Source organism: Petaurus breviceps, unplaced genomic scaffold (assembly GCF_028583685.1).
Source record: "Petaurus breviceps papuanus isolate PSGF00001 unplaced genomic scaffold, PetGlider_PUasm1.0 90823, whole genome shotgun sequence".
Classification (NCBI taxonomy): domain Eukaryota; kingdom Metazoa; phylum Chordata; class Mammalia; order Diprotodontia; family Petauridae; genus Petaurus; species Petaurus breviceps.
In genome coordinates, this window is record NW_027187352.1 from 20,539,599 (window position 1) to 20,559,459 (window position 19,861).

General features: G+C 41.5%; 1 protein-coding gene across 1 annotated transcript; it reads right to left on the reverse strand.

Moving 5' to 3' along the window:
* Window positions 1–8,030: 8,030 nt before the first annotated feature.
* Window positions 8,031–19,861, reverse strand: FZD4 (frizzled class receptor 4). Its single transcript, XM_069071039.1, has 2 exons — window positions 19,098–19,861; window positions 8,031–15,843 (listed from the first exon to the last, which is right to left on the reverse strand). The coding sequence occupies exons 1-2, from the start codon at window positions 19,392–19,394 to the stop codon at window positions 14,515–14,517; spliced, it is 1,626 nt and encodes a 541-aa protein (XP_068927140.1). The 5' UTR covers window positions 19,395–19,861; the 3' UTR covers window positions 8,031–14,514.

Sequence of the window (19,861 nt, forward strand, 5' to 3'; positions counted from 1 at the left end):
CAAGCATTCCTGATGAAAAGACAAGAACTGAATAGAAAATTTGACTTTCAAACAGAAGACTTGAGAGAAGCATAAAAAGGTAAACATGAAAGAATAATCAATAAGGTTAAACTGTTTACACTCCAATATGGGAAGATGATATACATGCAACTTCTAAGAACTTTATCCTTATTAGGGATAGACAAAGGGCATAGGGGTGGCTAGGTGGTCCAGTGAATAGAGCACTGGCCCTGGAGTCAGGAGGACCTGAGTTCAAATCTGGCCTCAGACACTTAACACAAAAAACTAGCTGTGTGACCTTGGGCAAGTCACTTAACCCCAATTGCCCTACCTTACCCCACTCCAAAAACCAACAAACAGACAAAGGGCTGTGTGAGTCTTTTATGTTGCAATAATCACCAAAAAAAATATGTAGAGATGAGAAAGAAGAATTCACTGGGAAAAGGGGAAGGAGAGAGGTAGAATAGGGAAAAATTCCTCACATAAAAGAGGCACACAAGGAAGACATTTTATAGTGGAGGGAGAGGGGGTGGTCAATGCTTGAACCTCACTCTTATTGGAATGGGTTCAGAGAGGGAAAACATATATATAAACACACTCAGTTGGGTATAGAAATCTATTTTACCAAATAGGAAGATAGGAGGAAACAAATATAAGAGATATGCAGGAAGGGGCAGGATGACAAAAGGGAGTATATATTAAGGGAGGCAACAATCAGAAGCAAAACAGATTTTTGAGGAAGGAAAGGCTAAAAAGAAAGAGAGAAGGATAAACAGAAGAAAATAGGATAGAAGGTAACACAATTAGTAATCATAACTATGAATGAACGAAAGGTGCTAACCCATAAAACAGAAGTGGATAGCAGAATGGATTAGAAACCAGAATTCAACAATATGTTGTCTTCAAGAGACACACTTGAAACAGAAAGACACACATAGGGTTCAAATAAAAGGTTGGGGCATAATCTATTATGTGTCAGATGAAATAAAAAAGGCAGAGGTAAAAATTATCATCTCAGACAAAGCAAAAGCAAAAATAGACTTAATTAAAAGAGAGAATCAGGGAAACTACATTTTGCTAACAGTACCATAGATAATGAAGTACTCTCAAAATATTTTATAAATTTCTCTGACAAAATCTTCATTTCTCAAATATATAATGAATTGAGTCATATTTATAAAAAAGAGTCATTCCTCAATTAATAAATGGTCAAAGGATATGAAGAAGCAGTTTTCAGAAGAAGAAATCAAAACTATATATTCATATAAAAAATGCTCTAAATCACCAGTAATTAGAGAAATGCAAATTATAACAACTCTGAGGTAACACCTAATACCTATCAGAAATGACAAATGCTGGAGGGGAGAAGGGAAAATAGGAATATTAATGCACTCTTGGTGGAACTGATGAACTGATACAACCATTCTGGAGAACAATTTGAAAATATGCCCAAAGGGGTTTAAAACTGTGCATATCCTTTGATCCAGCAATACCACTACTAGGCCTGTAGCCCAGACAGATCAAAGGGAGAAGGATCTATGGGTACAAAAATATTTATAGCAGATCTTTTTGTGGTGGCAAGGAATTGGAAGTTGAGGGAATGCTCATCAATTGTGGATGTGCTGAACAAGTTGTAGCCTATGATTGTGCTGAGTACTAATGTGTTGTAGAAAATGATGATGGTGGTGGTTTCAGAAAAACCATGGGAGGACCTATATCAACTGATTCGAAGTAAAATGAGAAGAACCAGGAGATGATTGTTCACAATCATGATATAATATATTATCAATGATAACCAACCATGAAAGATAACTATAATGATTTCTAAGACAATTCCAAAAGATGATGAGATGAAAAAATGCTATCCACCTCCAGAGTGGATGAACAACTACTGAACTCTGAGTGCAAATTGAAGTATAATTTTCTCACTTTTTTTCAATATGGCTAAAATGGAGATAAGTTTTGCATGATTTCACATGTATAATTGATATCATACTGTTTGCTTTCTCAATGAATAGGGCAATAGTTGGGGAGGAGAGAATCTGAAAATCACAATTTAAAAAGAAAAGAATGTTTAAAATAAATAGTAAATTGAAAAAAAATTAAGCGAGCATAAATTGAGAGAGCTTATAAATTCTTCATTCATTTGAGAGTAGAAGAGAAAAAGATTTGCCCAGCTGAAAAGTGAAGATCAGAAGTGCAGCAGATATAAGCAGTTTTGCTGTAGTTTCGATGTTCCTGAATGGATCAATAATTCCAAAGCCTGAAATCCAGAGTCATAAAGTGTTGAGGCACATGGGTTTCCCTCACTCACATGTTTTTGTCAGGTTTCTGAAAGTGTATGTTCACTCAACCTGAAAAATTCAGTGTGCATTGGTGACCCAGGTTTATGTGTGTATTATGATGTATTTATTATTCCTGTATTTGTTTTGCTGTTAAGTAAATGGTCATATTTAAGATCTAAATGTGTTGTTATCATCATGATAACTAGCATTTATTTAGCATTTTAAAGTTTTCGAAGTAACATATACATACATGTACATATATATGTGCATGGATGTGTATATGCATATATACATTACATAAAATTTGATCCTCATAACTGTCCTGTGAGGTGGGTACTATTATTGTCCTCATTGTACAGATAAAGAAACTGACACTGTGGGGTGGCCAGGTGGCTTATCGAGTAAGAGCACTGGCTCCAGTGTTGGGATGACCTGGGGATCAAATCTGGGAGCAGATTCTTAGCACCACACCCAGAAATAACTGCCATGTAACCTTGAGCAAGTTACTTAACCCTGATTGCTTTAAAAAAAAAAAAAGAAACTGACACTGAGAGGTTGTGACATGCCCAGGGTCATACTTCCCATAAGTGTATGAGTTAGGATTTAAACTCAAGTCATTCAAATCAGCTCATTGTCCACTATTTTATCTAGTTGCCTCTAATGTCATTATCGTGACTGGTTGATTTTGCATAAATGGAAATACATCAACGGGGTCTAAAGAGCTAAAATGATGAGGAAGAGGAGTATATTCCCCCATTACACGGTTACACCTAAGGTCCTAAGAGAGTTGGAATGTATGTGGTGGTGGTCCTTCTCTGAGAACCTTGATCTGCCTCTGTTAGGAAAGGTAGAGGTCTGTGTGAGAGGAATGACATGCTATTGTCACGCCACACACATCACATCCGTACACCTTTCTGTTTTGTTACTCTTCTTATTCTTTGTCACCCTCAGCTCCTCACTTGCTCACCCTACTTAACTAATCAATTGCTATTTCTAGTCATTTTTCTATCTCCACAATATTTCTGGAATCTACCTGTGCTTTCTACTCACCCAACCACCGACCTAGTGCAGACCTTTACTTGCCTCTCACCTGAGCCATGACAAGTCAACTAATTGGTGGCTTTGCATTAATTAGGGGATTTGCATCCCCTTCTAATTAAAGCTCCACACAATGGCCAAAATGATTTTCCTAAAATTGATCAGAGCACCAGCCCTGGAGTCAGGAGGACTTCAGTTCAAATCTGGCCTCAGACACTTAACACAAAACTAGCCATGTGACCTTGGACAAGTCACTTAACCCCAATTGCCCTGCCTTCCCCTCCAAAAAATAAAATTAAAAAAAATTGTTTTTAATGATCTGACCATGTCATTCCCCTACTCTATAAACTCCAGGAGTTCCAGGGGATCCTACCTCTAAAATAAAATGTGAACTCCTCAGTTTGGCATCTAAAGTTCTTCACAGCCTGGTCCCAACCTACTTTTATAGGTCCTTTAGATTTTACAAATGTTTTAATCCATCCAAACTGGTCTTCTTCCTTTTCCTCAAGCAGAACTCCTATCTACTTGTCTTTGTACTGCTTGAACCTTATTCCTGGAATACACTAGCTCCTCCCCTTCACCTCTTAGAATCTCTACTTTCCCTCAAGGCTCAGTTCAAAGGCTACTTTCTACATGAAAACTTTACTGACTCCCCAGCTGTTAGTTCCTTACTCCCCAAATTATCTCCCATACCTTCTATATTTATAGATACAAATATTTATATTCATACATCTTGTCTCTTCTAACCAGATTGTAAGTTTCTTGAGAAAAAGGAGTATTTAATTTTAGACTTTGTGCTTTGCACATAGTAAGCACTTAATGAATTCTGGCTACATTAGAACGTAAGCTCCTTCAGGGCAGAGATTATCTTTCTTTCTCCTAATATGGATATTCCCAACACTTAGTGCAATGTCTGGAACATTTTGTTGTTATTTAGTCATTTTACAGTCATGTCAAACTCTTTGTGATCTTATCTGGGGTTTTCTGGACAAAGATACAGGAATGGTTTATCTTTTCCTTCTCCAGTTCATGTTATAGATAAGGAAACTGAGACAAACAGGGTTAAGTGACTTGTCCAGGGTCACACAGCTAGTAAGTGTCTAAGGCCAGATTTGAACTCAAAAAGCTGTCTTTCTGACTCCAGGACCAATGCTCTATCTGCTGCAACACCTAGCTACTCCACCTAGCTCATAGTAAGTGATTAGTAAATGCTTGTTGATTGACTGACTGATATTCTTTGCATATTGGAAGGTTTGTTGATATGAGTTAATTTCATAATAAATAATTTAAAAATATTTATATAGTCCCATCATTGCACAGGGGAGAAAACTGAGGACCTAAAAAGCTAAGCGACTTGTCCAAGGTCACACATCTCATCAATGGCACCCTGTATCATTTTTGAAGCTTGAGTTTGAATCTTTAGAAATATTACTGTGACACCACTTTTCCAGAGAATACTGGCAATTAAAAAAACACTTGGCCTGACCCTGTAATTCACTTCCTATGCAGTGGCCAAATCTATCAGTCACCATTCCTGTTTCCCCATCTGTGAGGTATGGCTATGCAGTAATTATCCTGACATGCCTGGAGTTTTGTATGGCACTAATAAAACCGAGAGGGGGAAGGGGAGGAGGGAAGTAAGTACATTCTCAGGCCCTAAAGGAAATCAAGTCGTGCTTACAGAAACTTGGGCAATGGGCCTAAAGGAAAACCAGGCAGCAGACAGAAAGGAAGTTTGAAAATTCATCACTACACTCCCTTTCCCATTCACTGAAGAGATCTGTGCCAGTTGGGGGAGCTTTCTTCTAATGATAGGATGATAGCATTGGAAGATAATCTCATTCAGCTCCCATTTTGCAAATGAGAAAACCAGTGTGTTTTAAATGACTTTGTGTAAGGTTATGAAAGTAGTAAGCAGCAGACCCCATATTTAAACCCATGTCATCTAATGCCAATTCAGCATTCTTTTCACTACTCCAAGCTTCCTCACAATGATCACAGAATGCAGAACCCTAGGTAGGCTGGCCCAGATGTGAGAAGCACACACTCCCTTCTTTTCCCCAGAACACACAAGTAGAATAGAAAAGGGGAAGGAAGGGAATAAGCACTTATTAAACACCTGCCAGACTAAGTGCTTTAAAAACATTATTTCGGGGCGGCCAGGTAGCACAGTGAGGAAGAGCACCAGCTCCAGTGTTGAGAAGACCTGGAGATCGAATCCCGGGCTCAGACACTTAGCACCCACCCAGAAACACCTGGCCATGTAACCTTGAGCAAGTTACTTAACCCCAATTGCTTAGGGGCAGCCAGGTGGCTCAGCGAGTAAGAGCCCCGGCTCCAGTGTCAGGATGACCTGGATCAAATCCAGGCTCAGATACTCAGCACCACACCCAGAAATAACTGGCCGTGTAACCTTGAGCAAGTTACTTAACCCCGATTGCTTTAATAAATAATAAAAACATTATTTCATTTGATCCACAAAACATTAGGAGGTAATTAGTATTTCCATTTTTCAGTTGAAGAAACTGAGAAAGAGGTCAAGTGATTTGCCCAGGGTCATACAGCAAATAAATGTTGAAGGTCAGATTTGAACTCAAAGTCTTCTGGACTCCTAAACCAGCACTATCTCAATAGCCAAAGATAAGTAGGAAACTCCTGCCTACTCCTTCTGCTAGTGGAGGATAGCCATAGGGAAAAAGCGTCCCTCTTTGACTGACTCTTGTCCACTCTGTCACACCCAATACCATCACCCCTTACCTCCTCCCACCCATCCTCAGCCTAGGCACGGAGGCAGACACATCCAAAAGTCTGGAGTAGCCATACACCCAGGGACTTACACCCCTCTGCATGCCCAGGAGCAGCGGTATCAGCAGCAAATACCTGCCTTTTAAGAATTTTTCATTCATAAGTTGTCTTTAAACATATGAAGAGAAATCACATGGAAGAGAACTTAGATGTACTTAGCAAAATTTCAAATGGCAGAAATGGGAACAAATAGGTGGAAGCTACAGGGAAACTAATTTTGGCTTAATATAAAGATTAACTTCCTAAGAATTAGAGCTGTTCAACAATGGATTGTCTGTCTAGGGAGGGAATGAGTTTCGAATCATAGAAGAACTTTAAACAGAGACTGGGGTAACCATTCAAGGACGTTGTCAAGTGGAATCATCCATCAGGCAGGGAGTTGGCCCAGATGAACTCCGAGGACTCTTCTGTCTCTAGGATATGAAGACTCATTCAGGAGCCTAACAAAAACAGGGGTATCTTCCCAGATCTCAATAAGTTATTATTTTTTAATCAATTACAGAGTTAGCTTCTCTACCTTTGTAATCAATTCATGGATATTTCATTTAAAAAAGCAATAAAACAAGAGGTGTAATATCACTTAATGAGAAGAATTAAGAAGTTGTATTATTCTTTAGTTGTTTCTAGTCATGTCCAAATCTTCATGACTCCTTTTGGGGTTTTCACGGAAAACATACTGGAGTAGTTTTTTCATTTCCTTCTCCAGCTCATTTCACAGATAAGGAAACTGAGGCAAATATGGTTAGGTGACTCACCCAGAGTCACACTGCTAGTAAGTATCTGAAGCTGGATTTAAAGTCAGGTCTTCCTGACTCCAGGCCCAGTACTCTATCCTAGCTGTCTCCTTTAAAGTTGAATGGACAGCTGGCTCTAAAAGCCATTCAGAGTAACTTTGAGCAATGCTCAGGTTATAAAAGCAAGGCCAGGGACAAAGGAAATGCAGGAGCTGATATCTGGGAATTTTGGATAGCCAGAACAATCAGGATTTGTGTATATTTGGGTTATGTCTCATTCTACACGATCTGGATAGTCAGGTTTCCACCGTAGCTTTCCTTTTTCTCACTTTCTCTCCTTGAGTATCAGAAGAAATTACTGTCCAATAATGGCCAGCCTGTGTATTGATTGACTCAACACTTTTTAATGCTGTTTTTAAAGTGGTATTATTGCTGTGATTTCCTACCTTGTGAGAAAGTAAATATACATACAACAGAACTGGTACAGCTCAAAGTAAAAAATGCTAAAGAAAATTTGAAGTTATATGGAAAATGAAGGGACAAATCTTTCTTTTTATAAGACCCTGGGACATGGGAGGTGGAAACATAGTCATGAGGATTGACGTTGTTTTTGCTTTATTTTTCCTCAGGTTTCTTTTTTCTGCATATTCTTTCACAACATTACTAATATGGAAACATGTTTTGCTTGACCACACACATATACTCTTTATCAAATTGCTTGGCTTCTCAGTGATAAGGCGGGGGGGAAGGTGGAACTCAAAATCATAAAAAAAAATGAAGGTTAAAAATTGTTTTTACATGTAATCAGGAAAAAATATTCTAATTCAAAAATAAAAAATAACAAAATGAAGTAAAGAGCCAGAAAACATACACAATGACTACAATAACAAAGCAAAACTGAATACTGTAATATAATGACCAACCTTGATCCCAAAGAGGTCTGAGAATTCATCTTCTTCCTCCCTTTTTCACAAAGGTGGGAAACTATAGGTGTGAAACACTACATATGTCAGAACTGATCATGTTTCATTAAGTTTTGTTGAAATTTTTTTTCTTCTTTGTAATTAGAGAGCCTTTGGAAAGGGGATGGGGGGATGGGGTAAATAAATATTGGGAAATGTGGGTGATAAACAAGACATAAAAATGTTAAAAGAAAAAAAGATATTCCTTATTCACACAAGGACTAATAAACAAAACTTTATTTTCCTTTGATACAAAAATTAAATAGCAAAGTTTCTTTTGTACAGTGATAAATTAGAAATTTACAGTACATACATTAATGCAGATATGCTTTTGTACATCCTAAAAACATCAGTGTCCACTGTCTTTGAAGTTCAGAAATTCATTCAGGACATGTGTAATAGACTATCATCCTGGTACCTCTATGTCCAACATCTCAGAACCTTCACAGGTTGGCCTCCAGTTGGCTGGTAGTAGGGTGGGAAGAGGGGATACAAGAGATGGCTGCCTGGCTATTGGCTGCAGTGCCATTTACAGTAGGACTAGTCACATTTCAGCTGCTCTCTCTTCTAAGTGCAGTCAATACTCACAACACCTTCCTTCAAAGGAGCTCTAGGGCCTTCAGTAATGACACTCCTGGAACCTCACTCACAATACCCCTGCGAGGTAGGTGGGAGCCAGACAATACCTACAGGTAGAGACTCTGGCACCAAGTGGTTTAAGTGACTGACCTAATCTTAGGTGCATTAACTGAGTCAATCATTCTTTCACTCAACAAATATGAAATGAGAAAGCACCTTCCATATTTATAGGACTCCAGTGACAGATGCTGAGGAAGACATGGCCTCAGCCTTCATAGACTTTACAATCAAGCAGTACAATGTCAACAACGGAGCTGGGAGGAAAACATTTCTGAAACAAAGTCCACCTGAAAACAAAAATGGACATCAGCCCTTCATTGACCAGAAACTCTCTTCTTTAAAGTAGAGAAGGGACAGATAAACCCAGCAATGAAAAAACCAAAAGCACTAGTCTACTTAAATGCCACATTGAATGATGACGGTGATTCTGAACACTGTTGAAGACCAAGGAGAAATTCAGGCATAATGGAAATGAATGAATTCAAGCCAAGCCTCTCTACTCAGGGCCTACCTTGAATCAACACTGCAGACTCTGCCAATTTATAAAGGAAAAAGAAAAAAAGAGAAGCTTAAATGGGGCCCAAGTCACTGCCATCAGGGCCAGTTAGCCTTAGCAAAAGAAAGCATTACAGCAGGACCTTTGTTACAACACCACTCTCAAGGGCCTACTTCACGCTGTGTAAATTATGTTACCCAAGTGGCTGGCAGGAAGTAGAATAACCAGATTGGCTGAGAAAATATTCTAGTGAAATCAAATAAATGCCACTGCTTTAAAAAATGGGCAGTATATTCACTCCCTGGTCAAGCATAGGGTTCTCTTAGCAGCTGTAAAGAGTCTCTATCTTGGGTCTAAGGAGGAGAAAGCAAAGGCCCTTTTCCAGGCAAGATACAAACTCAAGTTAGGAGCTGGGGCCCAAACACAAGAAAGAAAAGAATAAGGAATTTGCCAAGGAACAATAAAACATGAGTATTTAAATCAAAAGCCCTCTCTAACATGCCTGCTATAGCACAGAATAATAATAATAATGAGATTTACATATGGCTTTAAAGTTTACAAAGCACTTTATATGCATCATATATCATTTGAAACTCAGAAGAAGGTAATAAAGGTATTATTATTTTTTCCATTTTGCAGATGAGAACACTGAGGCTCCAATAGATTGTGACTTAATTGAAGCCAAACAACTAGTGACCAAAGTAGGATGTGACCTCAGGTTTTCCTGACTCCAACTTCAGCACTCTCTCTACAGTTCCACATAGCATGCATGCAGTATACAGAGGTTTGTTAGACTTTTCTTGGTTCACCCCTCAGTCTTCCAGCTCTGGACTTCATGGCTCCTCTACCCTATAGGGAAGTACTACAGTTGCCATTTTTACAAGCAGCCAAAGGTTGTTCCACAGTGGTGAAATTTTTTCATACTTTGGCAGTGGCTGCTATGAGAGATAATTATAGGCTCACAAGATGTAAAGCTGGAAGAGTTCTCAGTGATCATCTCAATGGGGTCCACTAAAACCTACATCAGGATCCCTACAGGCCAGAATATTGACTTAGAAAAACACGTATTAAAGAGGGCTGCACGTTTGGCACTTCTGATCTAGTCTATCTCCCCCATTTCACAGACGTGGGAACTGAGGCCTAGAGAAGGGAAGAAGGGGTAGGGCTGGAGGACTTGGTGTGGTTCTGTTCATAGTAACAGTTCTAGGATCTGAATGCCAAGAATACTAAATAGAGTATTAGACTTGGAGTCTGGAAAACTTAGGTTAAAATACTGCTTTAGATACTTTTACCTGATTTTAGGCAAGTAACTTAACCTGTATGTGCCTCAGTTCCCATATCCATAAAATGAAAGAATTGGACTCAATGGCTTTTAAGGTTCCCTTTCAAATCAAAATCTAGATCTCCAGTGTATGGGAGAATCAGTGGTAAGATGTCAGAAAAAAAGGCAACTCATGGAAATGAAGCTTTTTCCCCTTTGTCCAGTTCCAGGATACCTGAGCAAGCTGCTAACCCAGCAGCAGTCCAAGAGGGCAGAAAATGGGTCAGCATTAGAGGAAAAGGATGTGAATCAAGTTCAGACAAACCACCTTGCTTGCCCAGACTCCATAGTAACTCAATTCTATTCTGCCTTGAAATTCATCCTGGCCTGAGGAGGGGGAGGGGTGGAGGAAGGGAGGGAAGAAGTTCAGCAGAGATTCAAGAATAGCCTGGTTTAATGGTTTAGTAGATTCCCATCTGAAAGTGGATGGAGAAGCTTTGGTTTTTATAGCTAAATTCTCCAGCTGCCAAAGAGTCTTCCCAGAAGTGACAGATGACAACTTCTCCCAAGTTCCAAAGAAAGAAAAGCAGTCTTGGCTCTTTGCCAGGCAAGATACTGCCCCAGCATTAACCAAGATAAGCCACAGTGAATTCCAATACAGAGGAAAAGAAATGGAATTGTCTGCCTGTGGAATTACCTTCCCCCTCAGACCTGTACTCACAAAGCACTTTGTTTGCAATTGTATGATGCATTTAGCATGTAATACTGTATATTAAAGCCATCTGGATTTGTCTTCTCCCCCCAGCAGAGGCCAGGGGCCATGCCTTATCCCAACTTTCTATCTTCCCTGTAGATGCTTAATTTAATTGAAAAGGAGGGTAAAAGATACCTGGCCTTCCTGAAACCAGCAAAGATGGATCGCAGATTTGCAAAGGAAAGCTGTTTGCATAATGGTCCATAAGGTTTCCCTGCGGAGTTGCTGCTGCTTCCCCCACTTCCCCCATGCCCAGGCTCGTACATTAGGGAGTGATGAAAGAAAGAAAGGAAAGAAGGAAAGAAGGAAGGAAGGAAGGAAGGAAGGAAGGAAGGAAGGAAGGAAGGAAGGAAGGAAGGAAGGAAGGAAGGAAGGAAGGAAGGAAGGAAGGAAGGAAGAAAGAAGTCGTTCAGGGAGGTGAGAGTGCGTGGCAAGATTGGAAGGCCCCACTCGCCTTACTGGACTAAAAGTTTATAGAACACATGGACAGGCTTTCAGGGAGGCTCCGCTAAACTTTGCAAAATGGAAAAGCAGTTCAACAGACCCAAACGAGGCTAGTATTAAGCTGTCCTGTGGTGATGGCATCCCTGGCAGTAGGATAAAAACGAATGTGTATACCTTTATGTCAACAGGGTTCTTTCCATGGTAGGTATTCTTTGGGTTCAAATGTCAAATGGAATAGAAGTGCTTCAAAGCAGATATAGACTGTCTGAGGCTCTGGCTGCAAGAAATAGCCAATTTACAGATTGTAGAAACACAGATGCAAATATCATTCTACCAAATCCCTCTGCCTACAGTGAGGGTTCTTAACCTGGAGTCTGTATACTTAAGAAAAATATATTTTAGTAACTATATTGCAATATAATTTGTTGCAATATGCTAACATTGCAATATAAACTGTTTCCTTGGTAATCTTATGTCTTTTCCATTTAGCATTTAAAATCATTATTCTGAGAAGGGGTCCATAGGCTTCCCCAAACCTCTTCCAGAGGGTTTCCGCAAAATAGATTAAGAGCACCAGCTCTCAGTCTTAAATACATCACTCATTTGAAAGACAGCAGGAGAGAAACTTGGCACAGTGATCTATGCAGAGTTTCAACTAGCTAGCAGAGGTGACCGCTACTGATTATACGCATTTTTACCTTAGAAGGCAAGGGACTTGATGATCAGTGTGGTATGTCAGCACCTAGCAAATGACCAACACTCCATCACGTGAAAGCTGGTCTCCTGACTTTCCCACTCAAGTATTCTCTCCTACTGGATTAGACTGCTCAAGTCACAAGATCACTGAAATGTTAGGATTAAAAGAGTTATAAAATCCAGAACTGTTAACAGCCAGGCATTCATATTAAGCCTCAGTTAAGTCATTTTCCCTCCTGAGTGGTTCTTCCTCCTTTCCCTGGGCCAGATTTGATGCACAACTCCCTAGGCACTGGAGTAGAGCGTGAGTAAGGGCAGATTCTGCCCCTGTGCAAGCAAATGGCCCTGGACATTTATGGGAACTGTCTCTGTACAGAACAGGGAGTTCAAGGTTAACATTCTGCATGCAATACAATCTCTGATTTAAGCTAAACTGATTCACACCAGCCTTTCCAAGCATCCTTTCTCAAACTCCTAGAGACCTGACTGACCATGCCACCATAACAATGTTCAATACCTGATAGAAACAAGCAATAAAAGGAGTAGATTATCACCAAAATCTGGCCACTTATTTGTCATTCTGAGACTCTGGATACATTTCTATACAAAGCAGACGGGCCAGGGCTTTCCTACTTAACGAATACAGTTTGTTTAAAAAAAAAAAGTTGAATGAACCTATGATATGCCATTGCTAAGTAGGGGCTGAATCAAAGGCTGGTTATGAACTGGATGGAAAGGAACAAAAGTATGCCCAGTAATGGGAAACATTGCATACATATGCTGCAGACTAGAAGCCTAAAGAAGGTCTTAGGCAGGTTAATGCTTGAGACAACTACATTTTCAAAAGAACTGCTATTTTCCAGAAGCTGCTGAAGTGTTCTCCTTCAACGTGAAGCAAGTTTTCAAACAGTCCAAAGCATGGGGCCAGTCAACAATGAGGCAATTAAGACCTGTGAGTTCTCAGCCCTCAGCAGGTTTATATGGTTTACACTATGTCCCCTGTTAACCAAACAAGGTCCTTGTTGGAAGTCAGGAGATTCATTAAGCACCATATAAATACTGCAGGCCATGCTGCCTCTGAGGGAGCCAGCAAGAGTCATCGCCAATTACTAGGAAACAATTGTGCACCAAGGAGTTGAATTTGCTTGCCTTAGATCCCTTTACAGAAGGGAAAATGTCTCCATTGTTGAATGGAGGAGACCAGACTCTCTGATAACATTCTTACATTTAAAAAAAAATGTGCTATCATTCTGAGAATGCAAGCTGACCATAGTTTAAAGTCAGGCAGGGGACTATGTCATGGTCGGAGAATGTGCTTTTAATTGTAATTGACACACACAAATTACACAGTTAATCTGTGTGAGCACAAAGTTGCCAAGAAACTTAACATTTTAGTCCTTCCAGACTGGCGTCTGCAGAGATGCAATCACACAAAGTGAAATATATTAAGCCTTAATTGCTCAATGCAATGGGTCTCTGGGGTGTGTAAGGTAAGTAGACTTGGTAAATCTCATTTTTCTCTGAATTAAGTGATTGTCAGAAAGTGAATCACCCTTAATTCCCCATTCGCCCACCCCCTTGGTCATGCTATAATTTTTTTAGAATTAGCATAAAGATATGCATTTGAGTCATTAATGTAAAATGCGAGGTGGAGAAAGAGTAGAAGACTAACATCCTGGAATAGGAGATACTGAAATAAGGTTTTTTCTTTTTGTTTTTTTTTTAACCTGCAAGAAAAATCCCCTGGACCTCCATGTGCTTTTACACTTTGCCCAACAATCCCATTTCCTGACAAAGACAATAAAATATTTTTACATCACCATTAGGCATATGATTGGCACAGCTCTGAGGAGCAAACTGGGCACCATGGAAAATGTTTAAGTTATGCTGTATATACTTTTGAGAAAACCAAATTAGGAAACCCTTGTAACACTTCTCTGAACTCAACATTTCCAGTGTTTATTGTTTGGGTTACTATTTGAAAGACCCAGTTAGTATTCCAAATCTTAAAGGGTTTGAAAAAGTGAATCTTTCTCCCTGCAAGTTACAAAATATAACTGATAACTGCTGAGCATGCAAGGGGCAGCAACTTTGCCCCTAAAGCTGCAGGGTCTGTGTACAATGTCAGGACTGCAACCTGCTAAAGTGACCAGAGGTTTGATTTTTCACAGCTTTGAAAGCCTCTATTGGCCTTTCTATTTGGGAGAACGCCACTGCTGGCAGTAGAAATGCTATTTTGGTTATGTGTTTGGGGCTGTTTGTTGTTGTTGCTTTAACACTTGTTCAGTACTCATACATACAAGCCTGGTTCAAATGGAGTTATTGCATAAAAGTGGAGGGGCCCACATTTCTACCAAAATGCAAGTATTTCCCCCTTGGGGGCTTGCAAGTTAGCTGTGTTTATACTACAGTTTCATTTCCTTTCCCGGGCTTTACCCAACCATCTCCCCTCTTCTCTCGTTTTACCTTCCCTGAGTTCACCAGTCTATTGGAGCATTTCTGCCACGTGTGGAGTGTCTTCGCAGACCAGATCCACATGCCAGAAGTGATTCCCACCAACAAAGACATAAAGATTTTCAGCATTTCAACTGCCATGTTAGAATCATCTGCTGAATAAAGGAAAAGCGTCCAATTGGAGATCTCATAGAAATAGCAAGCAATCACACACGTGGCAGGCACTGTATATAATACTGAGAAGACACCAATTTTGACCATCAACCTTTCTAGCTTGTCGGTTTTTGTCCCATCTTTTTGGAGATTGGATCGGATTTTGAATAAGGCCACCAAACCAGCAGCGATGAATAATGTTCCAATCACCAAGTAAGTGAAGAGTGGGGCAACTACAAACCCTGTGAGTGCATCCAAGTTCTGGTTCCCAACATAGCACAAGCCTGTAAGTTCATCAGCATCTACCAGTCTCATGATCAAGATGACAATGGTTTTCACTGCTGGGATCGCCCAGGCTGCAATGTGGAAATAAGAGCTGTGCATTTCAATGGCCTCATGGCCCCATTTAAGACCTGCTGCCAAGAACCAAGTGAGGGTCAGAATAACCCACCAGATGGAGCTGGCCATCCCAAAGAAGTACATCAGTAAGAAAATTATAGCACATCCTGTGTTCTTAAGACCTTCTTGGATGAGAACTGGTTCTGCTGCCTCTTCAAAATCGCAGGATATCCTTTCCCTGCCCACGGTCAGCCTCACAATATAAGCAATGCTATAAATATTGTAGCACATACTGAGAAAGATGATGGGACGCTCAGGGTAAGAAAACCTGGATGAATCAATCAGGAAGGTCAGCACTGTGAAGGCAGTTGATATGAAGCACAAGCTGGCCCACATAGCCATCCAGATGTCAGTGAACTCCTTGGCTGACCTGCTGTATAAGCCAGCATCATAGCCACACTTTAGGACACAGTTCAGGCTTCTTTTCACCCAAATGTACTGATCTGAATGCGTGCCCATGGTATGACATTCTTCCCCAGGCTGAACGGGTGTCTTATGGGGTAGGGGAACTTCTTCATCACCTGGTCCTTCCATGCACATATGGTTATGATCATTCTGTGGGGGGAACTTGCTGCAGTTGAGGCTGTCAGGCCAGGCAAACCCAAACTCCTTCAGAACAGGTTCACACCTCCTTTTGACTGAAAGACACATACCTCCACATGGGCCAATTGGGATGTTGATCTTCTCTGTGCACATTGGCACATACACAGAACAAAGGAAGAACTAGATGAGTAATGAAATAGAAGAAAACAATTATATTTGGCTTGACCTATGCACCAGTGAGCAGAATTCAGACAATGTATGTGCACGTTTTTAAAATGGTCCATATTTGTATTTTGTTTTTATCCTCTAAGGTAGAATAATAGAGCAGAACCTTAGAAGGAACCTTAGAAATGGCCTGGTTCAAGCCCTTCATTATACAGATGAGGAAGTTGAGTCCCCAGAGGTAGGTGATTTGCCCTGGCACAGGTAAAACTTGATTCCAAATTCAGGTTCCTCCCCACACCATGCCACTTCCCCAAATAGCACAAAAATAACGCATTCTCCCAAATGATGTGTCATCCCTAGTTTAGCTTATGCACTTCTTTGCAGTAGAAAAAGGCAACACAGGTTAGTGAGTAGACTCTGGACTTGGAATTAGTAGACCTAGAGTTTGATCCTTGGGTCCTGGCTTAGCTACTTACTAACCTGTACAAACATGAGCAAATCATTTACCTTTGGTGAGCCCCAGTTTCCTCCTCTGAGAAACAGGGATATTTGCACTATCTAGCTCAGAAGGTTGTGGCAAAGATTAAATTGGATAAAGATACAGAAACCATCCACATAAACCCACAGAATCTGGGAGTTGAAAACTGATCTTAGAAATCAGTTTAGTCTAATCCCATTTCTACAGATGAGGAAACTGAGACTAGAGAGGCAAACTGATTGACCAATCAATGGCAGAGCCAGGGCTCAAATGCAGCTCTCCTGACTCCAAGTCTAGTGCTCCACTACTGCTTTATAAACATAAGATATTATTGTTATTATTCTAGTAGAACAAAAGAAATCGGGGGAACATGATTACACAATCCATTTTAGAGCAATATATAAGTAAAAGCCACTCTAACTCATCTTTGACTCACATTTGAAAGAATCAATGATAATCTATTTTTCTGTAGAACTTTATGGTTTTAAAACCACTATTCTCATGACTACCCTTCAAGGGAGGCCATGCAAGATTTATTAATCCCATTTTATAAATTAAGAAACTGAAGCTCAGAGTTTAGCAGACTTGTCCAGGGTTACATAGAGCTGGGCTTGAAGCCCAGTTAGCCCAATTCCAAGCCCATCACTCTTGCAACCATACCCTTTCTATCCTGCCACATACCAGTCACTTAAAGCTTGTTAGTGATTGATATACGCCTCTAAATTATGTTGACCATTATTGGAAAGAGATATTTAACTTTCTACCACATCATTATTTCCCTCAAAGTAAAATGAAATGATCTTCTTTGTGCCCTCACACTTCCCAATCTTCATATCCTTCTCTGCCTAGATCATTAGCAATGAAATAGACATTCTGATATAAGCCTCAAATCATTATGCAGTTGAGACTTTTCTGGACCCATGTACAAGACTGTTTTAGTCACAGGAACTCTTTCATAAATGAGTATTTTTAAAACCCCATCCAAAAGCCCCTCAAAACTTTGCTGTCACCATTAGAAGAGTATAGTCCCTGCCCTCACCTCATCCAGCCCTGATAAACAGTCTCCATGACTCCTTTACAGATGTTGTCTATGAAGGCTACAGTTACAAGTGACTGTTTTCCAATATGAACAGAGCGTCAGTCCTGTCCTTCAAACCACTTGGCCGCTTCCCCAGCATACATGTAATTAAAAATACATATCCCTGTGGAAGCGTTTTCCTCCAGCAAAATCACCACTGAGGTCAGGCTATGTGTTGTTTCCAAAATAAGTGCTGGAGGATCACTTTTTAAGCCGGTATAAATTGTCTTTTAAGCCAACTCCAGAGTTCTGAATTTCCCAAATGCAGAAACCCTGCTCTGTAGTAGACAACTCAACAGGGAAAGGGACCCACCCAAATATCTCTTTAAATGTAAATCTTGGCTTAAATTCATTTTTTAAATTACTTCTGTAAAAAAAAAAAAAACTATGCACGTAGTCCATAGAGGTTCTCTTTGGTTTGATCAGGGGTTCTTATCCTGGGGTCCATGGACTCATGGGGCTCAGGGCTAGATTTTAACTTGAATGGGAGAAAAATGTACATCTCTATGTCTATGTTTCTTTTTTAAGCCTACATATATAAAAACATTATTCTGAGAAAGGGTCCATAGGCTTCACTAGACTGCCAAAGGCAGCCATGGCACACAAAAGAGTTAAGAACTTCTGCTCTATGGAAGTGAACTCAGTAAAGAGATATTAGCTTCTGGCTACCTTATCTGTAGATGTTACACTCCAGAGGCTAGAGATTTCTGGAGTTTTCAGTCTGGACACCTATAATTAGGATCACAGGATCTGGAGTTCAGAGGGAGTTTTGCAGTCTACCCCACACCTCTGACAAATGAGAAGACAAAGAAGGTAAGTAATTTGCCATTCCTATCTAGGGGAGTGATCTCCTAACCAGTAAGTGCCTGAGCTGGAATTCGAAACCAGATGATCTGATTCCCAACATAGTGTTCTTATATATTAAGTAAATTTGAGCATATAACCTGACCACTTCACCACTTCCATCTTTTCACAAGTGGCTTCCTTCTCCTTTAACTAAATCCTTCCTGAGGCTGAGGAAGGTCTAGACATCGCCAGTCCCTGCAATGTGGGAAACTGAGTATAACAGGATTTGTATCTCGAAGCAACCTGGTAAATGTCCACTCCTGCGGTTAGTTTCGAAGAAAAGAGAATTAAAATAAACGGGTTGACGATTTATTTAACCGACTTAGATGAATTGTAAGGAGTTTCTATTTTACATATAAAATAGAAACGGGGAAGGGGGGAAAAGAGGGAGGGAGGAATCCACTAACCCTTATGGGTTAAGCTGCAGCAGCTGGCTAGGGTGGCAGGCACTCTCTTGCACCAATCCACCAAACGGTGACCCCCTAATCTCTGGCTGAGATAACAGTCTCCAGTCCTTCCCTCACTCTGCTTCTCCGGGATTAGGGGCTTGGCCAGACGGGGTGAGAAGAGGAGAAAAACGTTAGGGCGGGGTGCAAGAGTGGGTTCTTTAACAGGCCAGATGACTTACACAATATTTGGCTTTCAGTCTCTGAGAAGGGGGAGTAAAGGGGGAGTCACTTTTCATCCAGACTTTTACCCTTCCCTTCAGGCTGCAGAGGTAGAGGCTCGATCTGGCGAGACATCGGAAGTGGGAACGTTTGAGACCTAACCTCTGTTCTGTGCCAAAAGGGTTGGAGGGGAGATGAGGGGAGAGGGTTTTAGGGCACGAGTGGGGACGGGGAGGGGATCGGAAGGATCAGTGCCCACCTGTAGCTGGCTGGAGCAGCCGTACTGGATGAGCGGGGTAAAGGTAGTGAGCTGCAGTTCGGCGTCGGTCTGCAGCTCGTGCCCCACCAAGTTGGGCATCTTGGTCACGTTGTACCCCAGGTTCTGGCACATCGAGATCCGAATGGGATCGCAGCGCCTCTCCTCTTCGTCCCCAAAAGACCGCGCCTGCCCCAGCAGCAGCAACATCAGCAGCAGCAGTGGCAGTGGAGGCGAGAGGCTGAAGCAGACACCGCCGGACGCCCTCGGGACCCTCAGTCCCAGGACCGGCCGAGCCATGGCCAGGGCCAGGGGGAGGGGGAGGAGGCGGCGGCGGCGGCTCCTGCCGCTGGTCCAGATACCCCCAGTTTGCAAGTAGAGCCGGCAGGCGAGGGAGGGGAGGCAGCCCCACTCCGGGGTGACTGGAGCAAGAGAGCTGAAGCAAGTAGTGGGAGGGGGGAGAGAGAGAGAGAGCAGCAGGAGCTGGAGGACAGTGGCCACCTCCACGGGCAGCTGCAAGCGGCTGTGCAGGGTATCAAATGCCCCAGCCCCCGGCGGAGGGGGGGACTCCCGGGGTCATGGCTGCAAGCCGCAGCCACCCCGGCTCCGGGCTCTTGGGTTCTCGTGCTCCACTCCGCGTCTAACTTCGCTGGACTGCTCCTCACAGCACTGCGCCGCCCCTACCCCCGACCAAGCTCCACACGGCTCTCCCAGCCCCGAGCCCTCGGCCAGGCGCTGTTTTCGCGAGGCGGTGGCTGGGACTTGAC